The 11,284-nt window shown below is 55.5% G+C and overlaps 2 protein-coding genes across 4 annotated transcripts in view; one reads left to right on the plus strand and one right to left on the minus strand.

Annotated features, from left to right (window-relative positions):
• The window catches only part of LOC6525125 (polyglutamine-repeat protein pqn-41), a 39,488-nt gene extending 34,955 nt beyond the window's left edge, over nucleotides 1-4,533 (minus strand). Inside the window, exons 1-2 of the mRNA XM_015190621.3 lie at nucleotides 4,051-4,533; nucleotides 39-3,114 (exon numbers count right to left, since the gene is read on the minus strand). Of these exons, the coding sequence (XP_015046107.2) occupies nucleotides 39-3,105 (3,067 nt within the window). The 5' untranslated portion in view covers nucleotides 3,106-3,114; nucleotides 4,051-4,533. The remainder of the gene's footprint in view (nucleotides 1-38; nucleotides 3,115-4,050) is intronic.
• Nucleotides 4,534-5,455: 922 nt separating this feature from the next.
• On the plus strand, nucleotides 5,456-11,203 carry LOC6525127 (thyroid adenoma-associated protein homolog). Of its 3 annotated transcripts, XM_039377841.1 has the most exons (7): nucleotides 5,459-5,659; nucleotides 5,733-5,910; nucleotides 5,987-6,268; nucleotides 6,338-7,170; nucleotides 7,236-9,472; nucleotides 9,552-9,716; nucleotides 9,775-11,203. In XM_039377841.1, the coding sequence occupies exons 1-7, from the start codon at nucleotides 5,551-5,553 to the stop codon at nucleotides 11,155-11,157; spliced, it is 5,187 nt and encodes a 1,728-aa protein (XP_039233775.1). In that variant the 5' UTR covers nucleotides 5,459-5,550; the 3' UTR covers nucleotides 11,158-11,203. The 3 variants fall into 3 exon arrangements, with proteins under 3 accessions (XP_015046108.1, XP_039233775.1, XP_039233776.1); XM_039377842.1 differs by lacking the exon at nucleotides 5,459-5,659 and having other exon boundaries at nucleotides 5,781-5,915; XM_015190622.2 differs by lacking the exons at nucleotides 6,338-7,170; nucleotides 7,236-9,472; nucleotides 9,552-9,716; nucleotides 9,775-11,203 and having other exon boundaries at nucleotides 5,456-5,659; nucleotides 5,733-5,915; nucleotides 5,987-6,255.
• Nucleotides 11,204-11,284: the final 81 nt, after the last annotated feature.

Consider the following 11,284-nt stretch of genomic DNA (forward strand, 5'->3'; position numbering starts at 1 on the left):
CCCCACTTGCTCAAAAGATTAATTAATGATGGACTTACCTTCGCTGAGTCCGGAACTGGCTCCCGGTGGCAGCATGCTGGAGAGGGCGCTGAGCGGCGTGTAGGACTTGGGGGGCTCCACGGAGCCGGGTCGCAGGACGCGCTCCTCGGTGACGCTCGACTGGACGCGGTACTGCATTTTGCAGTAGGCCTCCTGGGCGGCTCCGTTGCTGGCGTTCACATAGACGCCGGTAATGGTGACGTCCGTGTCCTGAACAATGACGACTGACGAGGAGGTGGGCCGGCTGCAGTCCTTGGCATCCTTGGTGCTGGCCGCCGAGTCGCGGTAGCCAGTGGTGGTAATGGTGGTGTCCGTGTTCGTTTCCTTGGTCTCCTTCGAGTACTTGGAGTCGTTGCTTTCCTCGACAATCTTGCCGATGTTCGAGTTCAGCTCGTTATCCCGCTCCCGCCTGCGCTCGCTCTCCCTTTCGCGTTCCCGTTCGCGCAGCGATTCCTTGGACTCTTTGGGCTCCTTTTTGATGTGGATCACCTCCGTTTTAATCGCGGCAGCTGACGTCGCCTTGCTGGTGGTGGTGGGCATGGTGTCCAGCTCGTCGTAGCTCTCGAAACTGCTGCAATCACTGGCCAAATTCTTGTCCAGGTGACGCTCCACCTCGTAGGTGGCCGCCACAATGGCGCTGGCATTCAGGCTGGCCATGCGCTTTCTGGCCAGGATGCCCTTGTAGTCCCCGATCAGCTCCTCGGTGAAGGCCGTCTTGCGCTTCTTGGGCAGCTGCTTGGGTGGCTTGGGCTTCTCCTTTTCCTTCTCCTTCTCCTTGGCTTCCTCTTCGTCGCTCTCCTCGATCTGGACCGATTTCTTCTTTCGCTTGGCTTCCGTCTCGCTGGACGTGGCCTTCTTGGGCGGCGCCTTTTTGGGCAGCTTCTTCTTCTTGACCGGCGGCAAGGACTGTTGGAGTTGCAGTTCCTCGGTCTCGCTGTCGCTGTCGAATTCCCAGTGCTTGCCCACTCCCCTGCCTCCGGGCACGTAACGCAGTTCCCTTCGTGGCTCCGCCTCCTTGGGCGGAGCACTCGGCGCGGCTGGTGGAGCCGCCGATGTGTGCGGTGGACTTACGGATCCCTTGTCCCTGTCCGCATCCCCTTGACGCGGTGAGTCCTTGTGGTTGTCGTCATCACTTCCGTCCAGCGTGCGAATGCGTGGTGGCTGCTGCGTCGCCTTCGAAAGGCCCAGCTCATGGGCCGTCCGGGATTCGTTCTCGTATAGGCACTGCACCTTGGCCAGCGCATTTAGCGAGGCCATCCGATGGCGCTTGGGCCCACTGTAGGCACTCAGCTTACGCTCGTCCTCGGAGGAGCTGCTCTCTGCGGAGCTGCCGCTGGGAGGAGGCTCCTTTGCTGCGGCGGCCTTTCCCTTGCCCACCGGCTTCTTCTTGCGCCCAGCAGTGGAGGGATTTGGAGTGGCTATCTTTCGCTTGGCTTGTTTTTTACCCGACGATGCGGAGGTGGCGGTGGTGCTGGTGGTTTGCTTGGCTGCTGGTTCGGACTGTTGTGCGTTGCTCAAAGGATCTACGTCTTTTTCTTTTTCCTTCTCCTTCTCCTTGGACTTTACCTTCTCCTCCTTCTTGACCAGTGGCTGCCCCTCCTCATCCACCTGAATCTTTGTCTTCTCGGCCGGTCGCTCGAACAGCTTTAGTGGCTTGTTATCCTCATCTGAGAACTCGCGCAGCTCCTTGAGCGACGGCAGCACCATCTTGATCGGCTCCTCGTCCTCCGATCCCGACTTGAAGTCGTATATGTCCTTGGCCCCGCTCCATGAGGCAGAGGGTGCCTTCTGGTTCAGCGACTGTTGCACGCGACCCTTCGATCCCGCCGATGTCTTGGTGTACTTCACCTTCGGTCGCTGTTTCGGTGCTCCCCCTGGTGGTGGTGGCGGTGGAGCAGGTTGGCCCGCCACCATGGCAGTGGATGAGGAAGTCGAAGTGGGTGCGGGCGTGGGCGTGGGAGTTCTTGTGCGTGTGGCCGTAGGCGTTGGCGTTGGCGTAAGCGTGGGCGTTGCTGTGGGCGTCGGTGTCGCCGTGGGCGTGGCCGAAGGCGTTGGCGTCACCGTGGGCGTACTGACAATCTCCTCCAGCTCCATTTGCACAGATTCCGTATTGGAGTCCGGCAAACGGGAAGTGCTCTTCAGCAAGGTGGCTTCCTTTTTCGGTTTGCCCATTTTGGTCGACTTGGATAGCTCTTTTTTCGGCAGCTGCTCTGAATGGGCTGATTTCTTGCCAGGATTCTTTGCCGTTGTGTGAGTTGTCGTTGCAGCCGTCGCCTGTGGCGATGATGGCTCCACCTTGGTCTTCTTGGCCTGCTGCACCGTCTTCTTGGGCACCTTGGAGGCGGGGGACTCCTCTGGAGCGAGAGGGGGCGTGATTTGCTGCTCCGCCTTGGGTTTGTCCTTCTCGAGAACCTTTTCGGCCGGCTTCTCGGCAACTTTTTCCCTAACTGGCTCCGGTGAGGGACGCACTCGCTTCACTGGCGGCATCTTGCCGGGATTCAGGCTGGATATCACCTTGACCGCCGCTGCGCGCGACTTGGTCTTGACGTTCTCCGAAATGGAGGACTTTAGCACGCCATCGTTAAGCCGCTCCTCGCCGCTGGGCAGCAGGTTGTCGAAGCCGTGTATCTTGATATCCAGGCTCTTTAGCATCTTGTTTATGGCCCGCGCCTTGCCATCCTCGTGTCGCTCCTCCGGCGACAGTTTCAAGCTATTGGAAGCGGAAGCGGATGCGGCGGATGTCGAGCACGTGGTTGATGTTAAGGTGGAGGTCGTTGGTTTCCCGCCACCATTTCCAGCACCACCCTCAGTGGCGGCTGTGACCGATCCCGATGATCCTGTGGGATCCTTGGCCGGCTTCTTGGCCGCCGTGTCTGTCTTGCTGGCAGACTTCTTGTCGTCCGCCTCGTCGCCGCCGCTGGAGGCCTTCGTCTGTTTCCCGGGCCGCTTCTTGCCCTGCGTCGTGGACACCGTCGCTGCTGCGGCAGCTGCTGCCGCCGCCGCTGCCGCAGTCGCAGTCGAACGCTGGACACGGTCGGCGGCATTGGAGCGCTTCTTCGAGACCATTTTAAGGGGCTGTGCGAGAAAGAGGAGCGGTAGACGGGGGAGGTTAATGAAGTATTTCTAGAAGAGACCAAGAAACAAGGGGCTGTCTCCACGTTCACTTTCGTTTGTGCCCCTTCCCCCCTTTCTGCTTTGTATACAGTATTCAGTTGGGTTCCTTCTAATTCAGCTGAAGTGGCCGCACGTGACAAACAATGGAAGCGCCAGCTACGAAATGAAAGTGGAGGCCGAGTGCCAGGGAAGGCATCTGAATTCGAAACTGTCAGTTGAAACATGGAATATATGGAGTAGCATATAAAGAAACGTTTTATTTAATTTTTGACCATGATTTTGAAGTTATTACCCAAAATCGTCTTTCTGCTATTATAAATATCAGTATTTTGATCAGAACTTTCAAAATATTGGTACGAATATAGAATGGCATACCTCGTTGAGCTCGTAATTAAATTTCCTATCAAACTGTGTTTTCAAAAAAAAAATTATATTTTTTTCATTTTTCTTCCAATTTTTGTTGATCATTTTTAAAATTTTGCCGAAAATTCTGTTATTTTGCAACTATAAATATCAGTATATTGATCAGAACTTCAGAAAAAATTGGTCCGAATATGGAATGGCATACCTCGTTGAGTTCGTAAATTTTCAATTGAACTGTGTTTTAAAATGGAAGTATTATTTAAAAAAAAAATTATTATTATTAATTAATACCTATTGACATGGCCAACAATTTTAATAAATCTGTATGTAGAAAGTCACGCAAACTTGCGGGTATATCGAAGTCGTAAATGATCATTCCTAGTGAGTGATCACTGTATTCCCACCCACTACGCCCAGTCTTCCTCCCTCTCTCTTTCTTCCTCCTCGTACTTTCCTTTCGATCGTTCTTTTTGTCCCGGTGGGTTGGTGGGGGGAGGGACGTTTAGAAACCGCAAGAAAGACAAAGTCACTCACCTCTTGCTCGCACCTTTAGTGGCGCTCGCTTGCCGTTCCGCTCGCTCTCACTGCACTGTGGCCCTTGGTCCGTTGCAGCTACTGCAACAACAACAACTGCATGCGCAACGGGAGCTGCAACAACAACAACAAGCACGAAGAGAATGGCCAGCGGAGGGCACGTAAATCCGTTGGCCGCCCATCTGCCGACCTTTTAATAGCGTTCTGCGATGCTTCCTATTCAGGTTGTTTTTCCTCTACTTTCGGGCGGGCGCACTTTTATTTATGTTTTTATTTATTTGTGGTTGCTGCGCCACTTTGTGGTGGGGTTTCTTGTTTTTGCCGATCGCTTTTCACTTCAAACTTGTACGGCGCCTATTTGCATAGAGGTGTGCGTGTGTGATGGTGCGGATGGGGGGGTGGGGAAAAACATAAACATAAACATTTTATACACATTTCGTCACAAATTGAGAGGCGCACACACATACACATGCACTCACGGTGTATCAACAAAAGAAAAGCCTCTCTCTCTCTCTGCCCCTCTTTTGCGCTCGCACACAAAACACACAAACACAGGCACAACGGCCAAGCCAGGTGAATTTCTCTGAATTTTCATAGATGCTTTTCGGGCTTTTGCAAGTGATGTTACATGCATGTTTGAGATAAGTTACAGGAAAACGAGGAAAAACACTTTTACGAATCCTCACCCTCTCACGCACACACACAAATGCACCTTACACCCCACACATACACACACACACACGCACACACGTCGAGAGTTTGGCGTGCGAAAACATGATGCAAACTTTTCCTATTGGAAACCAATAGTGTTTTCCATCTGAAACTGATAGCAATATGCCCGAAATACATTCTATTCTCGCATCAAAATCGCATCGTATTGGGCTCACTCAATAAACAAATCACAGGAAAAAAATAAATAACCCAACGCACAATAGAGGTGGAACTAGGAACGATTCCCATGCAATACTATCGATAGATTCGGATCAAATTGTGTTGGTGGTGTGTGCATTGGGCAAAGTGAATGGATTGCAACTCTTGTCGTGGTGCGTAACTCCGCTAAGGGAAAAGTTGGCAGCGCCGAATTATATGAGTTACCTCGCTACGTATTTGATAGCAGGGGAGTGTGTACTCGCTAAGTGGAAAACTCTGGCATCACTGGTGTGGAACATAGGTCCACTTTGTGGACAACAAGAGTGGTAAGCGATTTAAGCTTTTGGGAATCGATTAATTTCGAAAGATATCGATTAAGCCGATTTTTAATTGAAAAATGACAAATCAGCTTAAAAATCATTTAATGTAAAACTTTTGTTGTCAATCAAAAAATGTAATGTAAATGACAAAGCATTGATTTTCTGTTAATGAAACCGATTTTTTCGCTCATCCAGCACATCGATTAAATCGATTTTGAAATCGAATTGCTCACAGCTCTAGCGACAACACCAAAGTGGCTTATTTTAAACCGCTTACTATTTACTATTTATCTGCAATCCTGACAGAACCATGAACGATTTGAACCTGCGCGTAGCCGCCTTGAAGTTGTGTGCTCATCCCAAGAGGTTTGCGGAGCTGCGCGACGCCCTTGTGCCATTGCCCAACACGTGGATTACCGGTGAGTTTTGGGTCACGTCGTGACCACCAGTGAACCATGTACACGCATGCTGAGGCTCCAATCGTCTTTCCAGCGCCACATGACTTTGTGCGCCAGTTCGCGGCGGCCGGGAGCAGTGCGGAGCAGGTGCAGGTGGTCAAGGATGTCTTCTACGAGTACCAGCAGCAGGATCACGAAAAGGTGCCACGCTTCCTGGCGGATCTCCTGCTGGCCAGTCCGCTAAAGCACGCCGTGCGCAACCAGCTGACCAAGTACGGTGAGCCCTCGGCGACTTAAGCCACATGATCTCGCTCGATGTCCTATATCCAAATGAACAATCCCATCCAGACTCTTCTCGGACAATGCGCTGGCCAAACAGAATGCGACGCCACATCACAGGCACTCGAGGGAGCTGCTGCTGGAGGCACTGCAGCAGTCGCTCGGCGAAATGGCCAGCAGTCTTGCGGTGATCACTCCGCCTGTAAGCCACGAGCGCACCAACGATGTCTTTGCGTCCGCCAATGCCTGTCTGCAGAACTTCCCCTTTGGTAGGGAGGCCCTAGGCACTCAGGTGCATCTCTTCGCGCCGCTGCTAACCACCGCCCTGGAGCGCTACTGGACGGACATTTGGTGGGTCAATCTAATGTAAATGATAGCTGCGCACAATGCTGACTCCACGATTACCTTGCGTTAAGACAGTGACCCATCGCTGGAACTCTCGCCAACGCGCCGCAACGAGCTGTATCTGTACGTGCAAAATGCGTTGCGGTTTCTGGTTAGCCTGCTGGCCGAGTGGAGCGACCAGTTGCACCTGACCGAGGATCAGCGCTTTTCAGACACGGCAAATGTGGTGGCCCAAAAGGTGGCTCGCCACGAGGACACTCCGTGGGACGTGCGCTCCATTGCCGGTCTGCTGATCGGTCACCTGGCGCGTTTCTCTGGAACATTCCAGACGTACGTCGAGGACTGCTCGCGGCCCCAGGCTGAGCAGGATGTTCCCGTACAGACGGCCGCCCTGCTCGTCCTGCGACCCGCCGATTATGCGAAAAACGCTGCCCAGGCACTGGCCATTCTGAAGACAATCGTGGCCGTTGGCGAGCAGAAGAGCACCGTGACCAATCTGCTTGTCTTCCTTTCCAAGCACTTGTTCATTTACTCCAAATCGCTGGCCGAGATGCACGTCCATCTACCCGATGATCAAAAGTTGGTTTATGAACAGATTCTGGCGCAGCTGCAGATCTTCGCCCTGCAGAACATCTCCAACGACACGGATTCCGTGCGCCACATGAGCAGCGCCCTGCTGCACCAGGTGCTGCAGCACGCCCGGGCCGCCGGTCAGGAGGAGCTCTTCCAAGTCGTCTACCGTCAGTTCGAAGATCGCGCCACATCCCTCAATGCCAGTTGCATGGCGTTGGAGCAGCTGGTCGCGGTGGCGGGTGTCAGCCAGTCCATCGAGAACTGTCCCTCGCTGTTCGGTGTCATATTCCCGCGCCATCTGGGCTGTGAGGATGGTGTGGATGCGCTGTTCAAAGGCAAGTATGCCTGCACATTGGATGCACATTGAAATTCTTTATTTATTGCTTCGTTTCCCTCTTAGTCATGATGGTATCGGCCCACAAGACGGAGCCCTTCGCCGAGTGGCAGAGTCGGTGGTTCGGTCAGCTTCTAGCGGCGATCCACGTGCCGGAGAAGCGCCGACCGGTCATTGAAGACCTGATCGCACAGGCCGTGCAGCTGGAGCCAACGAGGCTGGCGCAACTGCTTCTGCCAGACGATCGGCTACCACTTAGCTGCAAGCTGGCGGCAATTCTGGGCGTGAGGCAACTCAGCGTCAAGCGGCAGTTACTGTTGCAAAGCATGAAAGAGGAGGTGGAACGAGCGCTCATCGGACTGGACGATCACACGCGCCTTTTAGCGCTGCGTTTCTTGGTGGAGACGCCGCGTCCCAGCGAACTCCTAAATGCCGACCAAATGAGTGCCATTGAACTGTATGTGCGGCACAACGCCAACAATCCCAGTGCCCACCTGCGGCAGATAGGCTACGGTCTGCTGCAGAAGGCCCTGAAGAGGGTACATTTCGGTCTGGTCGAGTACCGAAAGAGCCGCTCGCCGGCGTCCCAGGAGGTATTCCAGTTCCTGATACGACTCATTCGCATTCTCTCGGAGAATCTGTTTCCCTCGGCGAACTACGGACGCCGCTGGTTGTCGCTGCGCTTGCTGCGCGATTGCCTGGAGTTAACCACGATGGTGGGCATCACGTTCAGTGAGCTGGGAATAGAGCTGCCCACCAAGGCACTGATGGCATGCTTGGGCGACAGCTACGAGCACAACAAAGTGCTGGCCGCTCAGCTGCTGGAGACGTTTCAATCGCACTCCCTCTTCAAACCGAATGAGATGATCCAGCTGCTGCTCTCGCTGCGGCCATCGGACTCCGCCACCGGTGCCTTCCAGCTGCAGGTCTATTGCAAAGGCAACATTGCGGAAAGCGCGCTGCCCATGCCAACGCATGGGGATACCAACCACGAGCCGCTTACCTTCAGGGCATTGCAGTGGTGCCTGCAGCACTTGAGGGAGGGCCTGTGCCTCGCCCAGCTGGATCTTGGCGAGGCGGCCAAGCTGAATCCTTTGTACGGCCTGCTTTTTGCCAGCCGGCATCTGCTTCAGCAGCTCAAGCTGAAGAAACTGGCGCAAGAGCCTGGCTGGAGGCAGTACATAGAGGAGCTGGTGACCATCTGCTTGGCAGTCAGCAGCGTGGTACTGCCCGTGGTCAGCAGCGCCTCTCCCGAAGGCCACCTGCCCGAAACCTGCGACCAGGAGACGGATCAGCCGCTGACCAACGTGCTCGACCGCCAGATGACACGCGAGGAACTGCAGCAGGTGCGCACCACGCCCCAGATGATACTGTTGTGCGCTTGGCGCAGCAGCAAAGAGGTGTGCCTCATACTCGGCGAGCTTGTGCAGCGGGCGCCGCTGGAGGAGGAGCAGCAGCGGCAGGGCGACTTTCTGCTCAGCTGCGCTCAGCTGGAGGCCATCGGGGAGCACTTCCTGCAACTGCTGGCCGAGACGAAGCACCGCGGCGCCTTTGAGCAGGCCTACGTGGGATTCACGATGCTGTGCCGCCGCTTCTGGCACAGCGAATCGCTGCGTCTCAATCAGCTGCCCGGCCAGTGGGTCAACGAGGCCATGGCGATGGTCAGTGGCCAGGAGGAGTGGGCGGGCAAGGGTGCACGTCTGTGCGCCACGCGTCGCAGTGCGGGCATGCCCTTCATGCTGCAGGCGCTGGTCTGCACAGAGCTCAAACTGGGCACCCATGCCACCCTGTATCGCTGCATGCACCACCTGCTCGAGGTGTGCGAGCGCCGGACTGCTGGCGCTGCCGGCATCACCGCCCGCAGCCACGCCCTCAACATCATGCGCGCCCTCTTCCGCAGCAGCGAACTGGCCGAGCTGGTCACCGAGTTCATGGCCCGCGGCATTCAATGCGCCCTCGACGGACTGCTTCTCGCCGAGGAGTGGGCGGAGCGCAATAGCGCCACCCTGCTGCTGGCCGCCCTAATTGTTCGCGTCTTTGGCGTCGAACGCGCCCGCCTAGAGACCGGTGAGCTGCATGTGCGCAACCGGATGACGGGACGCATCTTCTTCACGCGCTATCCGCAGCTCTTTGACTATTTCCATGCCGCCCTGCAGCGCGAGTCGGAGCAGATGGACTCGGGCGCCAGAGGCGGCGAGAATGCGAGCGGTAAGCGGCGGCAGGCGGTCCAGCTGGAGGCCATGCTGCTGATGCTCAGTCGGCTGTATCCGTCGTCGCTGGAGGGCGCGGAGTCAACCCTAAACGTAGGTGGATTGTGTGCATCCTTGGGTGCTTTCTTGCTTTTTTACCTATATGTATATGTATGCGTATTGTTTGCCACAGCTAAGCGAGTTTGTGCCCTTTCTGATTGGGATCTGTCACTCGCACGATTTGATGACACGTGAACTGGCTGCCCAGGTGGTGGCCAACTTTGTTACCCACGAACAAGCGCTGGCCGAGATCAGGCGCATCGTCATTGAGCTAAAGGCACTGCAGCTACGACTACAGGTGAGTACGCATCCTGCCCTCACTCGGATTCCTCTCCAGAGCAGCTCTTTTCTTTCAGCGGCAAGACGAAGCGCTCAAGCTAAACACCAATCTGCTGCACGGCCAGCTGCTTCTGCTGCTCCATTTGCACCGCTTGGTTCGCTGGACGCGACCTTCGTTGGTGAGAATGCAGCTGCACACGCTCGCCGCGCTGGCAACTCCGCTCCTCCAGCGCGATGCGTGCGCTTTTGGTGCGCTGGTGGAGGTGATGGTGGCCGCCATGGAGGATGCCGTGGAGCCCGGCTTGCTGGACTTTCAGCTTCTGGAGCAGATTGGCGCCGTTTATCTGCTGGATCACAAGGAGGTACACAGACGTTGCCAGCAGCTGGGCATCTCCAAGCGGTTCTATCAGATCTTTGGCCTCCATTTGCATCGCTTACGCCGCATCTCGCAGGGCATAGTGCTGCACATCGTCGAGGATCTGGCCGAACCCATGTGGGCTCTGGACGAGCTGAGGGTGGAGCTGTGGCTGTACATCCTTCTACAGAGATCCCTTAGCAAGCAGCATTCGCTGGTCAGCGAGCAGGACATCGAGCACTTTGACTTTTCCCGCGACATTCGTCGATATTACGAAACGCTTAGCCAGGAGCAGCGCCAGGAAATCGCCCGGGAACTGTATGAATCTCCGGCTGTGCGCTCCAGCGTCCTGCAGATGCTAAAGAGTTCGAGAATCAGCTGCTGGAGCCTTCAGCTGGCCGGCCGTCTGGCCGCCTTGCAACCGCTGCTCCGAGATCCGGAACTGGACCTAAATCAGCTGGTCCAGCGCTGCTCAGAGGAGCACTCCGTCCACCAGGAGGCGGGCTTGCTGCTCGGCCTGCGACGGCTGATCGGAGAAAGCAAAACTCTCGAGCGCAAGCACTGGCTGCCCGTGCTGAAATACGCACAGCGCCTGGTCCATCCTGGCCAACCGGTCTACCTGCGCCATCAGGCTGCCGAGCTGTGCGATTTGCTAGCTCGCCATCACCTGCGGCATCAACTGGGCGCGGGCAACTCGAACGTGAGCATTGAGCTGGTCGGACGCTTTGTAGCACTCGTGCTGCTCCTGCTGCACGACGACGCGGAGTGGGTGCGTCATCGGGCTGTCCAGCTGGTGTGCGGCGCAGGGTTGAGCAGTGGAGCTGCACGGGAGTCGGTACACGGCGCCAGGTCGCCACTCATCTTGCCCAGTGCCCTGACCCAAGACTTCTTGGACACCATGATCGACGAGCTGAGCGTCGACGATGTCCAAGTTGTGCAGCGCCTGGTAGACATCATCAGTGAGCCCTTCATCTCCGCGGAGGCGAAGGAGCTGTTCGACAAGCAGGAGAACAACCACTACTGCGAGAGGAACCACGTCTTGGTCGGGCTGTGGGACGCACATGCGCGTGCCAGACGAGCGCTGCACGAGGTATCAAATAAGTGACGTTCGCACCTTTAATATATGTACAAAAGATTTCATATATCTGATATCTATCTGTTAGTCGATTCTTTTCTAGTGTTATATTTTGAGTTTGATTACAATGAGTTTACTTAAGAACTCTACATGCTCA

The sequence above is a fragment of the Drosophila yakuba genome, chromosome X (assembly GCF_016746365.2).
Source record: "Drosophila yakuba strain Tai18E2 chromosome X, Prin_Dyak_Tai18E2_2.1, whole genome shotgun sequence".
Taxonomy (NCBI): Eukaryota; Metazoa; Arthropoda; class Insecta; order Diptera; family Drosophilidae; genus Drosophila; species Drosophila yakuba.